Below are 18,967 nucleotides of genomic sequence, written 5' to 3'. Positions count from 1 at the left end.
ACAATGTGATTGCTGGTTTGACACTGCAGGCTACACTGGTTTTATGAAGGATTAAATGCCACCTGAGACATATTTATCCTAAATAAATCACAAATGGTAAACTGCAGCATGTCAGTGTCAACACCCTGTACTGCAGCAGAAAGGTTAGCCATACAGGACTAAGCACAGCGAAGAATTAGCATCCAAACTGCAAGACCACAGGGCTACAGTTAACAGGAGGAATGATCAAGAAGAAATATTTCCACTGAAAAACATTCCGTTTTTTGAACATCTGTGAGAGTCTTGCAGAGGGCCATCATTTTGTAAAGGTCACCTTTTTCCTGATAACAAACGGGAGTTGATCCTGTCACTGTTTGCTGAAGACAGTGTTTAAGAGGAAGTGAGCAGCCTGTCACTTTTAAGAAAGATGAGCAAGTCAAACTCGCCTAATTATGAATCTCCACGTCTAACTTGAAATTTACTTTTTGGGGGTCTGACAAAGACACAACCTCAATTCCTAGAAAATAATACAATTAAAAAAAAAAGAAAAAAATCAGAGATGAAAAGACGGCAGGATCTTACAGCTCCAGAATGAAGCACCTTTTCTAAGCAGCTCGATCAGAAAACAGGCTTTCAAACTGTTCCTTCAAGAAGGAACTATTCTTCTGCCTCGCCCCAACTTTCTTACAGTTGATAATTTTAAGATATCAAACACAGGAAACCTGGCTATCTCCAGAGTCAGCACGGTGTGTATCCTAACCACTCACATGATGCTATATAAGCATGCATGAGGCACACACAAAAATTAGGCTCTGTTACCTTTATCTATCTAGTTCGCTTGAGAAAGGAAAAGAGGAAATGCGCAGACCTAACAGACAGCATTTTTTTTGCTCCTGCTGAATGAATGCCACTTCCATTATTGATTAATATTAAAAATCATGATGCTCTATTTGAATGCTAACATTTTATTTGAAAGACAAAATAACAAAACAAAACAAAAGCAAAAACAAAACAAAGCAAAAGCAAAAAACTTGCCAGTTTATATTTTACAATTTTGTTAGTTTTTTTTTTTTAAAGAAACAAAATCAGTTGTATCATGAAACAAATCTTCTCAACATGAACTTGCATTGAACAATTGCAGTATATCCACCACAGAATAATTGACATTCCAGACTATGCAAGAAATACAAGGTCACCTTTTTTTTTTTCCTACTTGTTAATGTCAATGTCAGAATTTCCTTTAAAAACCCCCAGAACGTTTCAAAAGTAGCTCACAAAATGAACTGTGAAATGGTATTTATATGAAGCACAATTTATAAGAGCAGCAAAACATTGACAGTGAGAATATTTTTTCAAAAACTGCACATTTTCTATATAGGACTCACAGCTAAATTTAAGTGGAAGATAGAGGCATCAAATGCTTGTTTTCTGAACGTGTATAATCTACAATTTTCTGAAACATTGCATTTTGAGCTCTTAGGAAAAGTTCTATGTGATACCAGGAAACAGTAAGCTACTATTAACAATTTCATTCTAGGTGCAGAAAATACTTATTTTGATGACATCCTTTTCACCAGGGATATTTGAAAGCAGGATTCTAGAAAGAGAATGTCACCTGTTCTCCGAAATGAAGAAGGGCACCAATTTCAGTATATAAGCTTACTTGATCCCCTTGTAATGTTGTTGTAATGATGCACTTTTTGGTATTTTTTGCTTATTTACCTTTATAAAATGTACACACGTGTGAAAATATTTTACTCCTACAATTATGTTAGGCAAAAAAGACAGAAGGCAGGGACTTACCCTGAGATAAAAAAAACCATCTGAAAAACAAACCAAAGCAGTGAACAGAACAATCCCTAGTTGTGAGGGGCGGGGGTGCATTTCTATCCTCTTCTGTGTACTAATACGTTCGCTTTAAAATAATCCCGTATCATAATTCTCAGAGCTACTGTGACAAGACTATACTTTTCATTGAACTCTTCCTAGTCGCTGACCTTCACCTCCCACAGGGTGCATATTTGTTACCTGCCTAGGAAGATACCGCGTGCAGAAGGTTTTACAGAAGAAGTTCCAGGATCTGGTTGTTTCCAGCTTTGTTCTGCATCAAGCCCAGGAGATAAAGCTCTTCATGCTTCTTGTACTTCGTTATCATCTCTCTGGCCCTCAATGACTCGTGAGCCACCCTCTGTATAAATGACCATGCTTGTTAACTGTTCTCCTGCTCTATCAGGGGATTCAGGTTTCACGGCGGTACCAGCCTGTAAAATCTCCTGAGACCCGGCCGTCTCTATCACAGCGTGCGAGTACACACCGGGCTCACTCTGCACGTCTGGTTGCAATTCTGTGACAATGTAGTGGGTCGCACCTTCTGAGAAGTTGCCATCAGAACCTTGAACCATGGCTTGAGCTATTTCTTCCGTCACAATAATCTGCGATATCTCCCCATCTGAATCAACTAAATCCATGTGTTCGCTTTGGACGCTGAGTGCATGGCTACCAGCTTCCTGCATAATTATCTGAGAGCCTTCTCCAGCTACCATATGCACAGTCCCCTCCTCATTTACAATGACCTGAGTGACACCTTCTTTTATCAGCTGATCGGCTGCAGCTGTATCACATACAGCAAAATGTAATACTCCTTGGACCATTTTCTTGAAGGCAGCCTGAGCTCTCTCCTGAGATGCAATTATAGCCGATGGGTGCATGACCTGCGTCACTACTTCCATAGGTTTGGTATCTTCCTGAGTCTCTTGAACTTCATGGAACATTTGTATTTCTTGTCTCCCCGCATCACTGGGAACACTGGGCACCTCTGGGTTTGGCATTTGCAAGAAATCTTTGTGACCAGACCTGCTTCTGTCAGGGAGTCCAGATTTGTTTTCCACTTCACCCAGCTCTGTTACAGCACAAAGCAAGGCATCTAATGCTGAAGAGGAGTCTGGAGGATGTACTGTAGCTTCAGAAGACTCCAAAACTTCCTGTTGCATTATCTGTTGCAGTACAGCACCACTGGAGTCAGGAACTGCATCTATAGGAACGGCCTCCTCCATATCAGTTCCTGTTACTGAGCCTTCAACCACTACCACCTGTGTTGCACCATCGGCCAGCTGCTCAGTAAGTATCTGCCCTGGAACCATACTACTCACATCCGAGCTGTTCTGATCTGTAGCTATGACCTGCCCATCTTCTGTAATGTGGACTACCCTGGCCATCTGACCAGCCATTGCCAGAGTCTGAAGGGTCGCCGCTGCTGTTTCTTCTGCAGAGACATCAAACGCAAAGTCACCATCGTATCCTTGAATAATAATAACTTGCTGAACTTGTTCAGGTGATGGTTGCTGTCTCCTGCTGCCTCGAAAGACCTTCTCTTTAACTGGAGAAACCTCTCCCAGTGCTGCTGCAGTAAAAGGACTGGCAGTTTCCACAAAGGTTGCTCCTTGCCCCTTCAGTCGGCATTCATAAGACTTGGATACAATGCCTACAAGAAAAAAATATTCTGTTAAGGTGGTATCATGGCAAATATCAGTTCATTACTTCAGCAATTTGTAGCCTAAATGAAAAAAAATTCCTTGACAATTGTTAGTTTTCACTGGCAGAAAACACAGATAAAATGAGCAAGCGAACAAAACCAATTTGCATGTTTTCCAAATAACATATTTACAGGTTGAAGTAATTGCTGAGTTTAACAATGCTGCAGCTTATTAACAATTTAAATGTGTTTTTTAAACTATGCTGTATTATAAAAAAAAAAAAAAAAGCCTAGATAAATACAGTATACAGTTAAAAGCCATTAACACATCTTTTATAGAAGATCCTATTGGTGATACTTCAGTACTTCGGTAATGAATTTTAGGATCATACATTTTCTTAAACATATCCATGTGTGAAAAACTGTGGCTGATCTTCTTAAAACCCTGCTTTTGTTGGCGAGATAATTGCCATGCTGTCAGTTTGATGCTGTTGTCTTCCCCTTCATTTCCCACCTAGCATCTTAAGATAGCAATAGCAAATGGCAGGATGGAGTATGTGCCTAGGTTTGTGGTTAATCAGTGCTGTTCCTTTGTAATAGTGTAATGAATGTATAGAATTTGTTTTTCTTTAACGCACAGTCAAGGCCGTGGGGGTTAGACTTGCTATCAGGAAGAATTTTTTCACAGTGAGGTTGGTTGTGCATTGGAACAGGCTGCCCAGGAAAGTGGTGGAGTCCCCATCCCTGGAGATATTTAAGAGATATGTGGACATGGCACCAAGGGACACAGTTTAGTGATGGGACTCAGTAGATCAGGTTGATGTTTGGACTTGATCTTGAAGCTCTTTTTCAACCCAGATGAATCTATGATTCTGTTTTTTTTTAACACACTTCGCTGACTCAGCTCACCAACCTAATTACCCAGAGAAAACAGTCAGTTGTTTTCTCCCTCTAAGCAGGATGTCCTGTACAATTACTGGCCAGAGAAAGCTCAGTCGCACTTCTTAATTATGTCTACATGAAATCAAATAGACAAAAATATTGGTATCTCCGTATCGCAACGGCTTACTTTGCTACTCAGTCACATTTTTTTGTCATTGTAGGTTTCCTCCTCAGTTCTCAACACTTATTTGGCAAAGCAAAAGATGCCCATGGCTGCAGGAAGTCTTGCACACCATCCCCAGAGCATGGCCTCAGATTGCTCATTTACTTGGATGTAATTTCACACTTGTGAGATGTGCTACACTGAGACTGAGTACTTGGCATCTTTGTGGCGTCTTTGTTGATACGCTTAGGTGACCGTCAAGCTAACATGCCAAAATAACATTGGTGCCTAAAAAACTCGGCTCTTGCTTGCATCTATCTATCTATCTATCTCTGCCTAATCTATCAATTAATCCATCTATCTATCTGTCTATTCATCTTTTTTTCTATTACAAAGCTTCTGGTAGAGAACTACACTGTGAAGCAAAAGAGGCGATTTTGTTATGCTGAAAGGCTGCAAATCACTTTCAGAAGTCTCAGCTGACATTATACAACTTTCTCCATCTTAGTTTGCAAGGCTGGGTTATCTTTGGAAAAGAAAATTAACAATTTAAACCATTAGAGTGTTTCCAAGTGATGCTGCATGATGTATCTGGCACATGCAATTGAAGTACATTTTGTCAGGCATAAGCTGTAAGGAGGCTTACTGCGGTAGGGCTGGTTCTTATCCCCACTTTTCCTCTGCTCTCTGTAGGCACTGACATTCACAAGACCCCCCAAAGAGAAGAAAAATAGGAAGGGGAAATCAACATAAAATGACAATTATCTTAGCTCCTCCACATTTTATAATACAGTAGAAGTAATTAATTCTCTCAGGAATCTTGCTTTGTTGACGTGATAAAAGAGGAGCCTGGCAGTGATGTGGCACAAAATCAAAATAACTCTACAAATCACGCGTTTTCTGCAGGATTTCAAAATCAAAATAACACGGCGATCATAATTTTCACGTGCACGCAGCAAAATCATGACATCTTTCCCTTAAGATAATGATAATTTTTGCACAGGACACAGTACCACTGCATCGAAGAGAAGCTCTGCTCTGGGGAAGGGAAAGAAAAAGGAAATCCATCCTGTTTTTGTCTCCTGAAATAATTGCCATACCCGTGAATCTGTGCAACTCCGGCCTTTACTGTGCAATTGAACGGGAAGTCTCTTGGGTGAAGAGCTACCCAGTGAATCCCTTGCAGCGCTGATAATTATGCCATTCTGACTGCTTACTTAATCTATTTGAATCCAGAGGTGAGTTAAGCCACTTCCTGACCATTAAAGTAAACTGCATGGGTAAATACTGCTGTCACTAAGGGGTGTGATGAAGCTTAACTACACCAACATCTTAACCTCGGCTCGGTGCAACCCTAGCTATTCCATCACAGTTCATAAATGCGATTGCAGGTCCATCTTTTGATTCAGCAATTTAATAACTTCGAGTGCTGTCAGTACTGCTTTGAAAAATGGCTCCTATAAAATGTAACAGCCTCAATCAGACTGTAAAAGATTCACCCACTGAAGATTCTTCCATTTCAACTATAATGAATTAATGTTGAGCAATGTAGAAGTTCAAGTGTCATTTAAACTAATGTGAATCTACTGTAACTTTAAATTTTAACTGGACTATGACCAAGAATTTACTGGGAACATCATCTTCAATTTTAGTGATTTTTCATGGTAAATACGAACTGCAGATTTTACTGGCTTTCTTTTGTTTTACAAGTGAAAAGCCAAGCAGGGAAGATATTTAGAAAACAACATATTTTGAGGCTTAGCTGCTATTTCAACTTTGGAACAGTGCATTTTTTTTACGGAGCACTGCTATCCAGCCCATTTGTAGGAGTTTTTATGCATTTAAGGAGTATGTCACATTATTGGACTGTATGTAGTAACAAATCACGTTGTCCTAGTAAATTCAGTCTGCCTCTAACCCCCTCTTAGAAGCTGGGAAAGAGAAGGGCTAAGTGTTGGCTGACATGGCAAACATAAGCTGCAATGCAAGCCCACATTAATATTAGGAAAACTGGACTTGTTGCTGATTGCATGTCACTGCAAATTAAGAAGATACACAAACAGGCATTAAAATGACAAAATATAATGATATGAGAGCTCATATTCGGACAATTTGTAAAGAGGTGTTTCATATCTAGGGGTGCAATGATCACAGAATTGGTTTCTTTCCAAGAAGTCTGTCATTTCAGCGGGGCCATTATTTATCAGTTGGAGTCCTGAGCAACTGTTAGTTTCTTATTTGAAAATGTCAGGATTTTTTAGACATTAAATCCATATTCACAGGTTATTTTAATTCTCAGAGACCACAAAGTCCCAAAATAGGGCTAAAAGAAACGCTTTGATGTTTAATGTGCTTTTGGGAAACTACAAATAGGGTTTAGTACCTTCTCCCCTCTCTTTTCCTCAGCACCTGACTTCCTTTTGTGTGCCTGTTTTATTCTTTTGTTACTGTCATCATTTGTTCCCTACAGAATAAATACCTTATTCTTTTGTTAAGCTTACATTTAATTAAAATGTACAGGATTTGTGCAGTAAACTCGAATGAAACAAATAAAACAAGGGCCCCCTCTCTTGAAGGCATACGTTGTGAATGAAAAATGTCATTACAGACTAAAAAATTTTGCAGTAAACAGGGCCTACAGAGAGAAGTTTCCCCCGTAATGACATCCATAAAATACACAAATGGCACTTTTAGTACCATCCTGAATATGGCATTTTCTGTGCTCTACACACAATCTAAATGGTTTGATCATAGAGCATAATACTCCATTGGGTTTATAGAACAATCAATGTTCCATAAAATGATGTATTTATCCAATAGTAGGCTCAGCAGTTACTGGTGTATGACATTGTAGGACACTGGCTTTGTACTGTTCAGCAGCACACATGCTGGCTGTAAAACTTATCTAACACTACTTCAACAACTTCATCTCATCTGTGTCAAGTAATTTGTTGAAGCCTCAGCTTGGTTTAAAAAAACTTGTAATAAAAATTCATAGGATTTTCAGGAGAATGAAAGCTGATGACAATAGCGAGGTCACATTGCGGCGCCACGCGAGGGGTCGGGGGTCAGCTGCAGTTCTAAAACAGAAAGTAGATTTCATGCATCGTGTAGCAGATAAAGACGGCATTAAGGAGGCTTGTCTCAGAAAGAAATGCCTAATGCCTTAGGAAAGTCTCTGCTAATATTGTATGTAAAGCACCGCTTTGCTCTCCGCCAGCCGCCTCCTCAGAATTCTAAACCTTGCCCCAAAGTTGTGGCAGCAGCCGCGCATGGTGAGGCCGGGCACAGGATCTCCTTCCCGAGGAGCACCTTCAGGACAGAGCAGTAAGTCAGAAATGAAATAATCTATTACGACAAAGGAAATGATCTGCATTTACACAGCAAGCTTGAAACAGCTCTCGTGCCGTTCCTGAGAAAGTTCCAGGTGACCTGATTTATAGCATCTTTTTCTGCAATGCTTAATTTTTCTTACTTTGGTGGTTAGGAGCCTTATTTATTGACACCTACAAAAATTTGGTATCTAGTACAACGTGATGGATATTAAATAATGCGGATACAAAGTAACATCTTTTTGTTCAGCTAAATACAACCCTCCTGCAATTACAACATACAGAAAATTCAGCTTACATTGGCAACCATTTGAATGAGCAACTGATTTTTTTATTTTAAAGTTACTGCCTCCGTGACAATAAAATATTTTGAGTGGTATGTTAAGCTCACCGTTCTAGTTCATAAAGGAGTAATTTAGGCCTCGATCCTGCTGAAAATCTGACCAGCTCCAAATTTCTGCACTCTCTTCTTTTCTGTTTTTAACTACCTCTAATTGATTAAGTGCAGTGTAAGAATTGTAGCATGCAGACTTTGGGATTTTCCTGATTTTTGGAAGCCATAACAATAAACCATGTTTTTTCAAATCTCTGCTCCTTACACATACTCAAATCCTTTTTCTTTTCTAAGGTTTTTTATGTACAAGCTATACAGGGGCCGGCATTTTCAAAACCAGCTAGTTAAGCTACTAAATAATAGAGGTTGTGAAGGCTCATTCATATTTTCTACTGAGGAAAGAAAACAGGATGGGTCAAACCAAGAAGTGAAATAAATCAGCAAGCCAAAAGGGCTCTGTCAGAACTATTATGTCCACAAAGGCAACATACATTTGTAAAGCAGTACACATAAGTATACCTATAGGGAACTTAACCAGCTCCCTAAGAAACATAAAAAAGTCCACTATTATATAAATGGTAATGAGAGAGAGATACCAACACAGTGATTTTTTCTTCTCAGAACACCATTACCGAAAAAAGATAATTAAACACAACCAACTCCCAAATACTGCAAATAGTTCATTTTCTACTTAAAAATCCAGAAATGTCATGCTTGATGCTAAAACTAAAGATGTCCTTGGCTTCTAGCTTTGTCCTTTATCCACCAGCACGTCCAGAAGCTTCAAGGTCTTCTAAGAATTGCTTGTACAAAGGGTGAAGTTTTAACCTTTCAGGTATCTTAAACAAAGAAAAAGATGTCCTTTTAGCTTCTCAAACTGTAAAAGGAAACAATTTTCTGTTTTTCTTTTGATAACCAGACTCAAAGTTCCTGTTTGTTATTTTTGCATCCCATACCTTAGAGGACTATGTCAGCACCAACAACAAAGAAATTAAACAAGAAATAGCCACCAAAATAAATAGCTAAGCCATTCAGTTACGATGTTTAGACAGTTGGTTTGGTTTGGTTTAGTTCCCCTCTAGTGTCCAATTAACCTTTGGGAAAAGGCCTTCGCTCTGAAAGAATTCAGTTTCTCTTTCCTTGTGCTCAAGGTCAAAAATGAACACTGTAGAGCCCAGAAGCTAGGCAAAGAAAAATGAACGTGTTGCCACTGCCACAGATGATGGCAAACAGGTACAATGTTAATGCACAGAGTTTATGACTGCCTAGTGTGCTCACAGCCAGATTTTCTTCTAGACTACTTTTCCTCTTTATCCACTTGCTACCACATACATAGGCTTTTTCTTTTCCAGTCCCAGTTATGAGCAAAAGCCTCACTGAGGCATATACTGCAATTACCTATATGGATGAGTAGCATTAGGAATGTATTTGGAGTATTTTAGCTAGTTTTTCCAAAGCAATTTAGCAGCTGGAGATGAAGATAGCCAGCTTGGACATTTCTTCACAGACCAGCTTCAAAGGCTGCTCTGGCCCTCAGTTTGGGAGCGACTGACATTGATGCTACACGAATGGACTTTTACTGCTTTAATCCTGCAGTGCAATGGGAAAGTGCATTTTTAGCACTTCTAAACCAGAATCTGGATTTCAAGAGATGCCAGTTGTGTTTGGTCAGGCTGCAGAACTCTGTTTCCAGGGCAGACAGGGCATACAAGATAATGCAAAAAAATAATAATGGGAATGCTAATATGAGAAAATCAGAAAAACAAACAAAGAAACCACAAGCTCAAGATCATAAGACAAATGATCTAGATTTCTAAAATATGTACAATCTCAGACGGTAACTATTTTGTTAAAAAAAAAAGCTCAAACTACTTTCTGTCATTATTATCTTAGCAAGAGTTTCTGTTTTTCAAGAATATATACATTTAGATCCTGGTCTCATAAACATTTATTTATCACGAGTACTGCTTACTGCCATAGTTAGCCTCAATAGTCTCAAAGGGACTAAACATGGTAGCTTGCATTATGCATTGTGTTTGCATAATCAGGCCCTTGGGATTAACAATTCTGAAATTGGCCAGCCTTTCCCAACGTTTGATGTGCATACATGCACTAAGGAGAACAGACACTTGTAAGGGACACCTAAAATAAAACACGATGTTATGAAATGATCAAGCAGAAATTATATTCTCCTGCATACTGATCACATTATGAGTATCGTGATTTCCTTTATTTATTTATTCTGATTGATGCAGCCATTCAGTAAAAAGGAGCACCTGTCGTTTTCTTGAGGGCATGTCTCAACCCGTTTGGAAAGCATGGCAGCTTTTAGGCAGAATGTTTGGCAATAACTAAAACTAGTAAGTTTCCCTAGTTATTTTTGTTAGTTAAAATAACAGAGATGCCATTTGCTACATGATAGTCATATCTGCATTTCATTTATCAATTCGACTATATTACACTGTATATTCATATCTTTCCAGAGTAAATTACAGGAAATAACCATTTGTCTTCATTGTAGACACTTTTGTATCTATAGTAGAAAACAAACCTCTATTCAATAACTGCACAGAGGTACCATTAAAATCAAATTTACAGTAAACAGAACCTGCAGCTGGGGTAAAACACTAACTGTTAGTATTTTAATTATCAGTGAAGCTTTCGGAGGTCTAACATCTGCTCATAGCCAAATGACAGCAGCTGCTCATTTAAAACAATGTGAATTTCTTCTATAAATATTAAAATGAACTGTATGTTTCTTGTTCGTTGTAGCTATGTTCCTATTGAGCTGTTTGAGTATACAGGGCATTTTCAACTTCTTTCTTGTGGCAAGTTCGTAAAGGGCTGACCTCTTCAAGAGAATGAGAGGCAAAGACAGCAAAAATTCTTGAGTCTGTAAATTGAAAATGTTTAAAAGACAGTACTAGAGGTCACCCTCTGCCAAGACATTGCTAGTAAATGCTAACAAAACATCAGCAATAAGTTCAGTGCATTGTAGTAACTTCAAGGACAAGACTTCTCAGGATGCAAGGTGTCAAGGAGTCTACAGGATAGGTTATCAGAAAAGCTAGCACTCTCTGAATAAGTAGAAGCAATTATTAATGCAGAAAAATTACCAGAAAAAATGTTCTATTTCAATATTCAAAGCATCAGAGGAGATGAACGTACTGTCTTTTATGGACTACATCAAAATCACACCAGAATGAGCACTGATTCATATGATTAGAAGTAATAATCTGCCAGATAGATGGAGCTATGCTGGCCAATAGAAGATCAGTTAATTTTGAGAAGAAGGGAGAGCATCATAACTTAATTAGCAGTTTTTTTTCTGGACCCTCCATACAGTTCAATATCTCATCTGCTGGAAATAAGGAAAGAAATAGGAGAAGTGACACGTGCTCATGGTTGGTCCAGTGAGAGCAGGTATCACAGTGTTTCAGAAAAAAAGCAAAGGAAGGAAGTGGGAGTTTTAACTTATACATATTCCAATGGAGCAAGACCTATTTATTTACTTTTATAGCATCAAATGCAATTCTAGTGGATAATAATATTTGTAAATTTTTGCAATAAAGCACAATGATTACTTAGTCTGAAAACCACAGGTCATGCCACATCAAGGACAGGGTGAGAGAACTGATGCTGTTCAGCCTGGAGAAGAGAAGGCTGCAAGGTGACCTGAAAGTGGCCTTTCGATATATAAAGGGGAGCTACAGGAAAGGAGACAGACTCTTTATCAGGGTTTGTGGTGACAGAGCAATGGGAAATGGCTTCAAGCTCAAAGAGGGTAGATTTAGGTTGGATATAAGAAAAAAGTCTTTCACAGTGAGGGTGGTAAAACACTGGAAGAGACTGCCTGGAGATGTGGATGATGCTCTGTCCCTGGAGACTTCCAATGTGAGGCTGGATTAGGCCCTGGGCAACCTGATCTATCCATACACATCCATGGGATTTGGACTAGATGACCTTTAAAGGTCCTTTCCAACTCTAAAGATTCTATGATTCTATGATTTTCACCTTTCGAAATAATAAGATGAGATGTTCACCTTTACATATATACCCATGACACACAGTCAACCACAGCTGTCCCCAGACTGGTACATGGCATCAGATAAAGATGGATTAATTTTATAGGTGGTTGTTAGGTTTTACCACCAGATTTCCCACCCCAGAGTTGGTATCAGTGCAGTGTGTCCCAATGCTTGTGAGAAGGAGTAAATATCAGGTGGCCTTCCCTCTGCTGCCCCCTCACTCCACCCGAGGCACAGGGAGCATCGAGGCTAAAAATGCCTAAAGAGATGACTGCTGAAAAATATGTTAATTCTTCAGTTCAGAGTATCACGGGTTCAGCATTAACTATGGGGTTATTTAAGAAATGCAAAATAATATACGTGCTGGTTCTGTAAGGTGGGATGGGAAGAGTCATAGAATTATAGAATGGCTTGGGTTCGAAGGGACCTCAAGGATCATCAAGCTCCAATCCCCCTGCCACAGGCAGGGCTGCCAATCTCCACATGTAATACTAGACCAGAGTGCCCAGGGCCACATACAGCCTGGCCTTGAACACCTCCAGGGACAGGGCATCCACAACCTCTCTGGGCAGCCTGTTCCAGCACCTCACCACTCCCACAGTAAAGAACTTCCCCTGATAACCAACCTAAATCTTCCCTCCTTAAGTGAAGTGAAGGTTGGAAAGACAGGTAACTCTTTTATACCACTTTTGAGGGTCGAGTTTGTGCCAAAGTGTTCTTTTCATGATTCACTTCTGGTGAAGGATGGAAGCAGCATGTTTCCAGCATATCTTCAAAGGAAGAGCTGTTCATACAATTGACCCTTTACACAGTCAGAGATGTATTTCCAGTGCTACTGATACAGTAGTATCTAAATGAGCTGTCTTTCATGCCCAGTATTAGATAGCACTAGGCTGTGCATAGATAGAAGACACCAAAGGAGGTGCTTCCTGAGCCACCGCTGACGCAGGAATCACAGTATCGGCATGTCTAGGAAAAGCAGAGCAACTCAAGCTGCTTCCACCCAGCTGCTTAGTTGTGTTTCAAATTTGAGTAATTCTCATGCTACACTTGCAACACGTGTAACAGTTGGTCAGCTTGAGGTAGAAATCTACAGCCTTTAGATTGATGATAGATGGAATACGCAGATAATAATAAATTCTCAGAAAGTGTTAACAACATAATTGAGAAAAAACAGGATGTAACAAAAGCAAATACAAAACAATGCAAGATTGAACTTGTGCTGCTGCACACTAATACTTGCGGGGAAAGTAAACATGCAAAAATGACATTCAGTGAGAAAGAATTCCCTTGAGAACTGTAATGACAGCAGTCATCAAATTAGATGTGAGTTTATGAAAAGATAAAACAGGAAAAGAGAACAGACCAAAGCAAGTTTTAATTGCACGTTCAAAGGCATGTCTCCTGCACATTTTTCTGGTAGACCTACAACTAAATTATCTCTTCACCAGGGGAGAGACACTCACTAAAGAACATTCAGAACAGTGAAATAAAAATTACTAGAAGGATGGTTTTCATGGAAATACCAAAATACTGTCTGCAACAATTTCTAATTTTTAATGCAAAAGCTGAAGAGGGAGGAAAATTCTTGGCACTCGTGGGACAGCATAATCTGATTTTGACGCAGTGCTATAGCATTCAAGCCACAAAGTAGGAAGAGGTTTGGATGTAGTGAGCAATGGAAGGCCAACACCGATGTCTAGGGCTTTCAGGTGCCAGAGGGGCTATGCTCCCAGAGGGAATAAATCAACTGCAAGAGAGCTGGAATAGGATTTAACCTGACTCATCACCATTTGCACTGCAAATCCATACCCTTCCACAACAGCTCAGTGAAATGCGGCATGTGATTCTTCAGTAACTACTTAGTTAACTTCTGTAAACAACTCCATGGTGAACTGAAGTTCACCCAAGGCTGTGGCGCCTTGAGTCTTAAAAAGCCAAAGAATTCGTAATGACTGTCAATCATACAGAGCATGAATCTTGCTCAAATATGGACAAGTAAACAAACCCTCCCATTATGTCAGGTCATCTCATTAGCTCTTCTTACTTTTTAGCTGAGGCCCAATTTAGGTCAGGAAAGAGAGATTACTTCAAAACTTACCAGTGATCAATGTTTTCTAACATATATTAAACACCGCTTAGCTCTTAATTTTGATAGCACTTGTTCAAAGAATCGCTGTACGTATCTGTCTACAACTGATGCCAAGTGATGTTTAAAACCACATTGATTAAATGATGCAAACACAGTTACTCCTAGTGTACTTCTCTGTAGCACGATGCACTGTGCAATTAATGCACACCTTATTCTGATGGTACATAGAACTGCTATAGCACTTGCAATGGTTAACTGAAGTGAACCCCAAGCACTGTTACTGTTTTAGTGCAGTAGATAAAATTTCAGAGGGTATGACAGAAGGTATGACAACTTCTGTGAAAGTGGTAAAGCTTGTGATATGTGACAAGACAGAGACCAGATAACACCCCCTAAGAACAAACAAACAAACAAACAAAAACCCAACAACCAACACCAGAAGCCTGAAGCTCGGTATGTGAAAGATGTGATTTTTGAAAACATGAGAATCTAACAGCCCCCATCGAGACTCATGTAAAGGGTTCTTATTTCAGTTACCTTCTTTTTTTTTTTTTTATAATACTACTTCTTACACCTTTTTCAGCTTCAGTAGTTTAGCAAACAGTTTCCTAACTTCTGGCACAGAACATACAAAATACACAGGAGGATGCACTGTGGTCTGTCATTTCAAAGATGTGCAGATTAAAGAGCAGCCCATGGCATTGCAGGCTGAAGCAGCTGCTCCAAGTCCCAGGTAGGTCGTATGTGGAGATTTTGTAGCTTTGTCTTCTGCTATATGTTCCAATGCCCCAAAACCTGCTGAGGTTCACCATTCTTATCAGTGAGTCTCCAAGTATCAGTGAAACAATATTCAGGTGCTTCTACTGAAATAAAAACACTCTAAAGCTACCAGGGTGATATATATATATTTTTTGTAACAAGAAAATATACATATTAAAATATAGATGGAATGAAAACAACACTAGTACCAAAAAGGACAAGCTACAGGAAGTCCAAAAAAATGTATTCTTAATTCCACATACTACGTTTTTAGGTTCTGTTTCATGACAGAGTGAATTTTATGCACAATTTTTGGATCTGCGTGCCTAGAGCTAAGTTTCTCTCTGCAGAACTGGGAAGCAAAATAAAATTGGTCTGTCTTCCACTAGTGCTAAGTACAAGCACATGCAAATGCAAGCCAAACAGAATGCATTTAAAATCTAATGGCATTTATCTAACTATGCGCCTCTATAACTGTATCTCCTGAATTGCTCACGAAAGTAGTATATTTATCACTAAATAACACAATAAAATGAAAAAGCATTATTCTAACTTTTCAGGCAGAGAAGTAAAAAGCAACAAAAAATCTGTTGCCAAGGTCACACAAGAATTCCCAGGTGTATTGAGGCCTAGACTTATGTCTTAATCATAGCATTATCATTTCTTAGAAGAGTCTATTGTCAGCGCCAAGAGTTGAGGTACTCCATTTACCCACACTGAAGCACCAGTCACATCGCTGCAATTTTCTTGATAATGCCCTGTCAATGAATCAACCCTATGTTCGTGAGCAGAGGGGAGTTCAGTGTCCATGTATCCTATAATGAGGAATGCTGTGCTGCAATCTCTGCTGAGATTGTCATAGGTGTCCACCGATACCATCTGCAATTACAGAATTTTATGAGATGGAAACTGGTTCATTAGGAAAAAGACTCAGCCTACCAGTTCATTTCACAGATGTCAGATGGTAGACTTCCTGATTGTCACGATTCTTGCAAGTGAATAAGGGGCCTGTAGTTAGGTTTTTGGGAATTAAGCACACAACCAATGCTAAGCATAGGCTTATATGTTTTTCTGAGTTGGACCTTCTGTTAGCCCCAGCCTATGGCATATTCAAAATGGTAACCTAGTCTACCTAACACTCCCCTGCACCAAAATGACTGTGTTTCTATTGGAGGTGAACCTTGCTGCCTTTATTTAGTCCTTTAGTTAACAAAAGACCACAGGAAAACCCAAGCCAGCAGTGTTTAGCACAAGCAGATAAGAAGCTACACACAGACCAGAGCACTGCCATGAATTCTGGGTAGCCTCTGATGCTCTGAGAAGATGCCAGTGCCAATCTCTATCATCCTCAATACCATGAAACACAGCTATTTGAGATGTTTCCATTCTCCTTGTGCAACCACCTCAAGTGGCAGCAACAGACATAGTCTCTGGCCTTTCGTATGCTCATTTCACGGGACTGTTTCCATAACAAAGATAGACTCCCTCTGGGTCAATTCATCACAGGCTTCCCAAGTACTGTCCCTTCTACACCCTCTTCTGGTCTCCCCCCTGCCTCACTATAAAAAATAAAACAGAACAAAAGCCCACTGGACGCGCAAAAATTATATCGTAGATTTGTAGATTAATGGGCTGATTCTGGCATCTCAATTCAAATGGATTTACAACCACTGTGTTTAGCCCTGTGTGATTTCAAATAGAATTACTCCTGATGAATTTGAATGCAAATTCACAAAGCATTAAAACAAACCATGTTTAAACTCGTTGGTTCATCAGATGCAAATATTGTGCATTAAGCAGGGAATACCCATTCATGAAAATAATGAAAACTGACACCAATATAATAAAATCATTACAGGTTTATGGATTCTGGGACTTAAACAAGCCATACCCTTGCTTCTCCTAACTGATTAAATGCTTCTTTGCAGTTTATGTTTGATCTGAAATTCAAAACCAAATTACTTTAGTCTTTGAGCCCAGAACCTTGGAAAATTGCTAGGAGGGTCTAACTCAGATTTGCTTGCGGAGAAGGGCCAGATGAGGAAAGGAAGCCTTGGGGGCAGGGGAGCTAGCAGTGCAACTGAGAGCAGGCAGCAGCGAGATAAATTGAGGCTCCCAGACTCTGCCGGCAAGCATTCATAAAACCACCATGTGAACAGCATTGTGCAGAACAAAAGGCAATGATGATAAAATTAGGCACTTTTGTTTTAGAAAGCTGGCACAGATGGGTCTGTGCTTCATTTTTATGAAACCTCAGCTACCTTCACTTTGCATCACGTTTGTAGACAAGGGACTTATGTGCAGAAGGGCAATGGATTGCTCTTTCTTTCTGGGACTGTCCTGTAACAAGCCAGCAAAATGAGTGCAACCTTGTTCTAGCTGATGACATACATCTCTGGACTGCATCAAAGCACCACGTATAGTGTGGCCCTTCCATTACTCCCTGTTGTTCAATCACCATGAACAAGTTTCCATTTTCAGTAAGATGACAACACCTAAACCTGAAACTTCCAAGTAAAATCATATTTAGACACTAAATTCTTTTCATAATGATCATATTTGGAGCAGCAAAATATTCCTCGCTGAAGCATGTAATGCTGAGAACGCACTATTTTGCTGCACAGTCTATGCAATATAAAAAGTTCTTTGCTGCATCATGATTTGCTCCAATTTGTGTATAAATATCACCTGTAATAAAAGGAATTCTAACACCGAGTTTTACTTAAATAACAGCTGCAAAGAGGTTTGCAGGTATTATAGCTAACAGACAACAGAAAAGTATGGGCAATTGCAACAGCCCTTGCTCAAAATCATTATTCTCTCTTTTTTTTTTCTTTTCTCTTTTGCTAATCCATTGACATCAATTTTAAGTATTTTAAATGAGAATATTTAAAGATTTATGAGTGCATAAACAGGAGGGGGAACAACTGTTTACATGAAGTGATAGTGATAGGACAAGGGGGAATGGTTTTAAACAAAGATGGGGAGATTTAGGTTAGATATTAGGAGGAAGTTTTTCACACAGAAAGTGGTGACACACTGGCATAGGTTGCCCAAGGAGGTTGTGGATGCCCCATCCCTGGAGGCATTCAAGGCCAGGCTGGATGTGGCTCTGGGCAGCCTGGTCTGCTGGTTGGCAACCCTGCACATAGCAGGGGGTTGAAACTAGATGATCTCTGAGGTTGTTTTCAACCCAGGCCATTCTATGAGTCTATGATTATGGGATGGTCTGAGGTTAATTTGATTTGCAGAGCTCAGAAACCATCTAGATGTGCAGTAAACACCAGAAAGCCCATTCTTGTAACCCTTTCTAAACTGAATTGGTCATCCCAGGAAAACTCCTATTTTTGATGACAGAGATGTGCAAGAGAGAAGACCTAACTGTGAGGTTCTTGTGTCCTACATTTTCAAATATCTACCTAAAAGCCCACTTGGCATTTCTATAAGGTAACATGCCACACAACACATGACAGCGTAGCTGATGCTGGACCATGGGGGATTTTATAAGCCCGACTGCTTTAGCACTGCAGTACTCAATCCAGAACCCACACCTCTCTCAGCTTTTATAAACTCCTACCTGACCAGCAAATCAAAGACTTCAATTTCTATGGCAGCCCTGTGATTTATATCCTTAACTTTGTTATCTCCAGTGCATGGCACACAGAACTGTATTGGTCAGAGGCTAAGAAGAAAACTCTGGTGACATTCAGGTGATGGAAAAGAATGCCACTGATTCATAATGTAAGTAATTTTGGATTACAAATGAAAAAAGAATAGATTCTGCTCAATCTCCATTATTTAATAACAGCACTCTGTGATCCATCCTGGTATCCCGTTGGCAGTAAGATGCTGCTTAAAAGCGACGTAATACTGAACCTCCTGGGACAGGCACTGTTTTTAACTCTCCTGCTCTCCCCATACTATTG

General features: G+C 39.6%; 1 protein-coding gene across 9 annotated transcripts in view; it reads right to left on the bottom strand.

Moving 5' to 3' along the window:
• Positions 1-1,018: 1,018 nt before the first annotated feature.
• The window catches only part of ZNF407 (zinc finger protein 407), a 340,478-nt gene continuing 322,529 nt past the window's right edge, over positions 1,019-18,967 (bottom strand). For all 9 annotated transcript variants that reach the window (XM_042838457.1, XM_042838465.1, XM_042838439.1 and 6 more), the window contains one exon: positions 1,019-3,460. In XM_042838457.1, coding sequence (XP_042694391.1) covers positions 2,109-3,460 — 1,352 coding nt within the window. In that variant the 3' untranslated portion in view covers positions 1,019-2,108. The remainder of the gene's footprint in view (positions 3,461-18,967) is intronic.

The sequence above is a fragment of the Centrocercus urophasianus genome, unplaced genomic scaffold, assembly GCF_019232065.1.
Source record: "Centrocercus urophasianus isolate 14NV4802_14NV808 unplaced genomic scaffold, USGS_Curo_1.0 seq_11, whole genome shotgun sequence".
Taxonomy (NCBI): domain Eukaryota; kingdom Metazoa; phylum Chordata; class Aves; order Galliformes; family Phasianidae; genus Centrocercus; species Centrocercus urophasianus.
The sequence above is the reverse complement of the archived record's forward strand: the minus strand, read 5'-3'. Positions and strand labels throughout refer to the sequence as shown.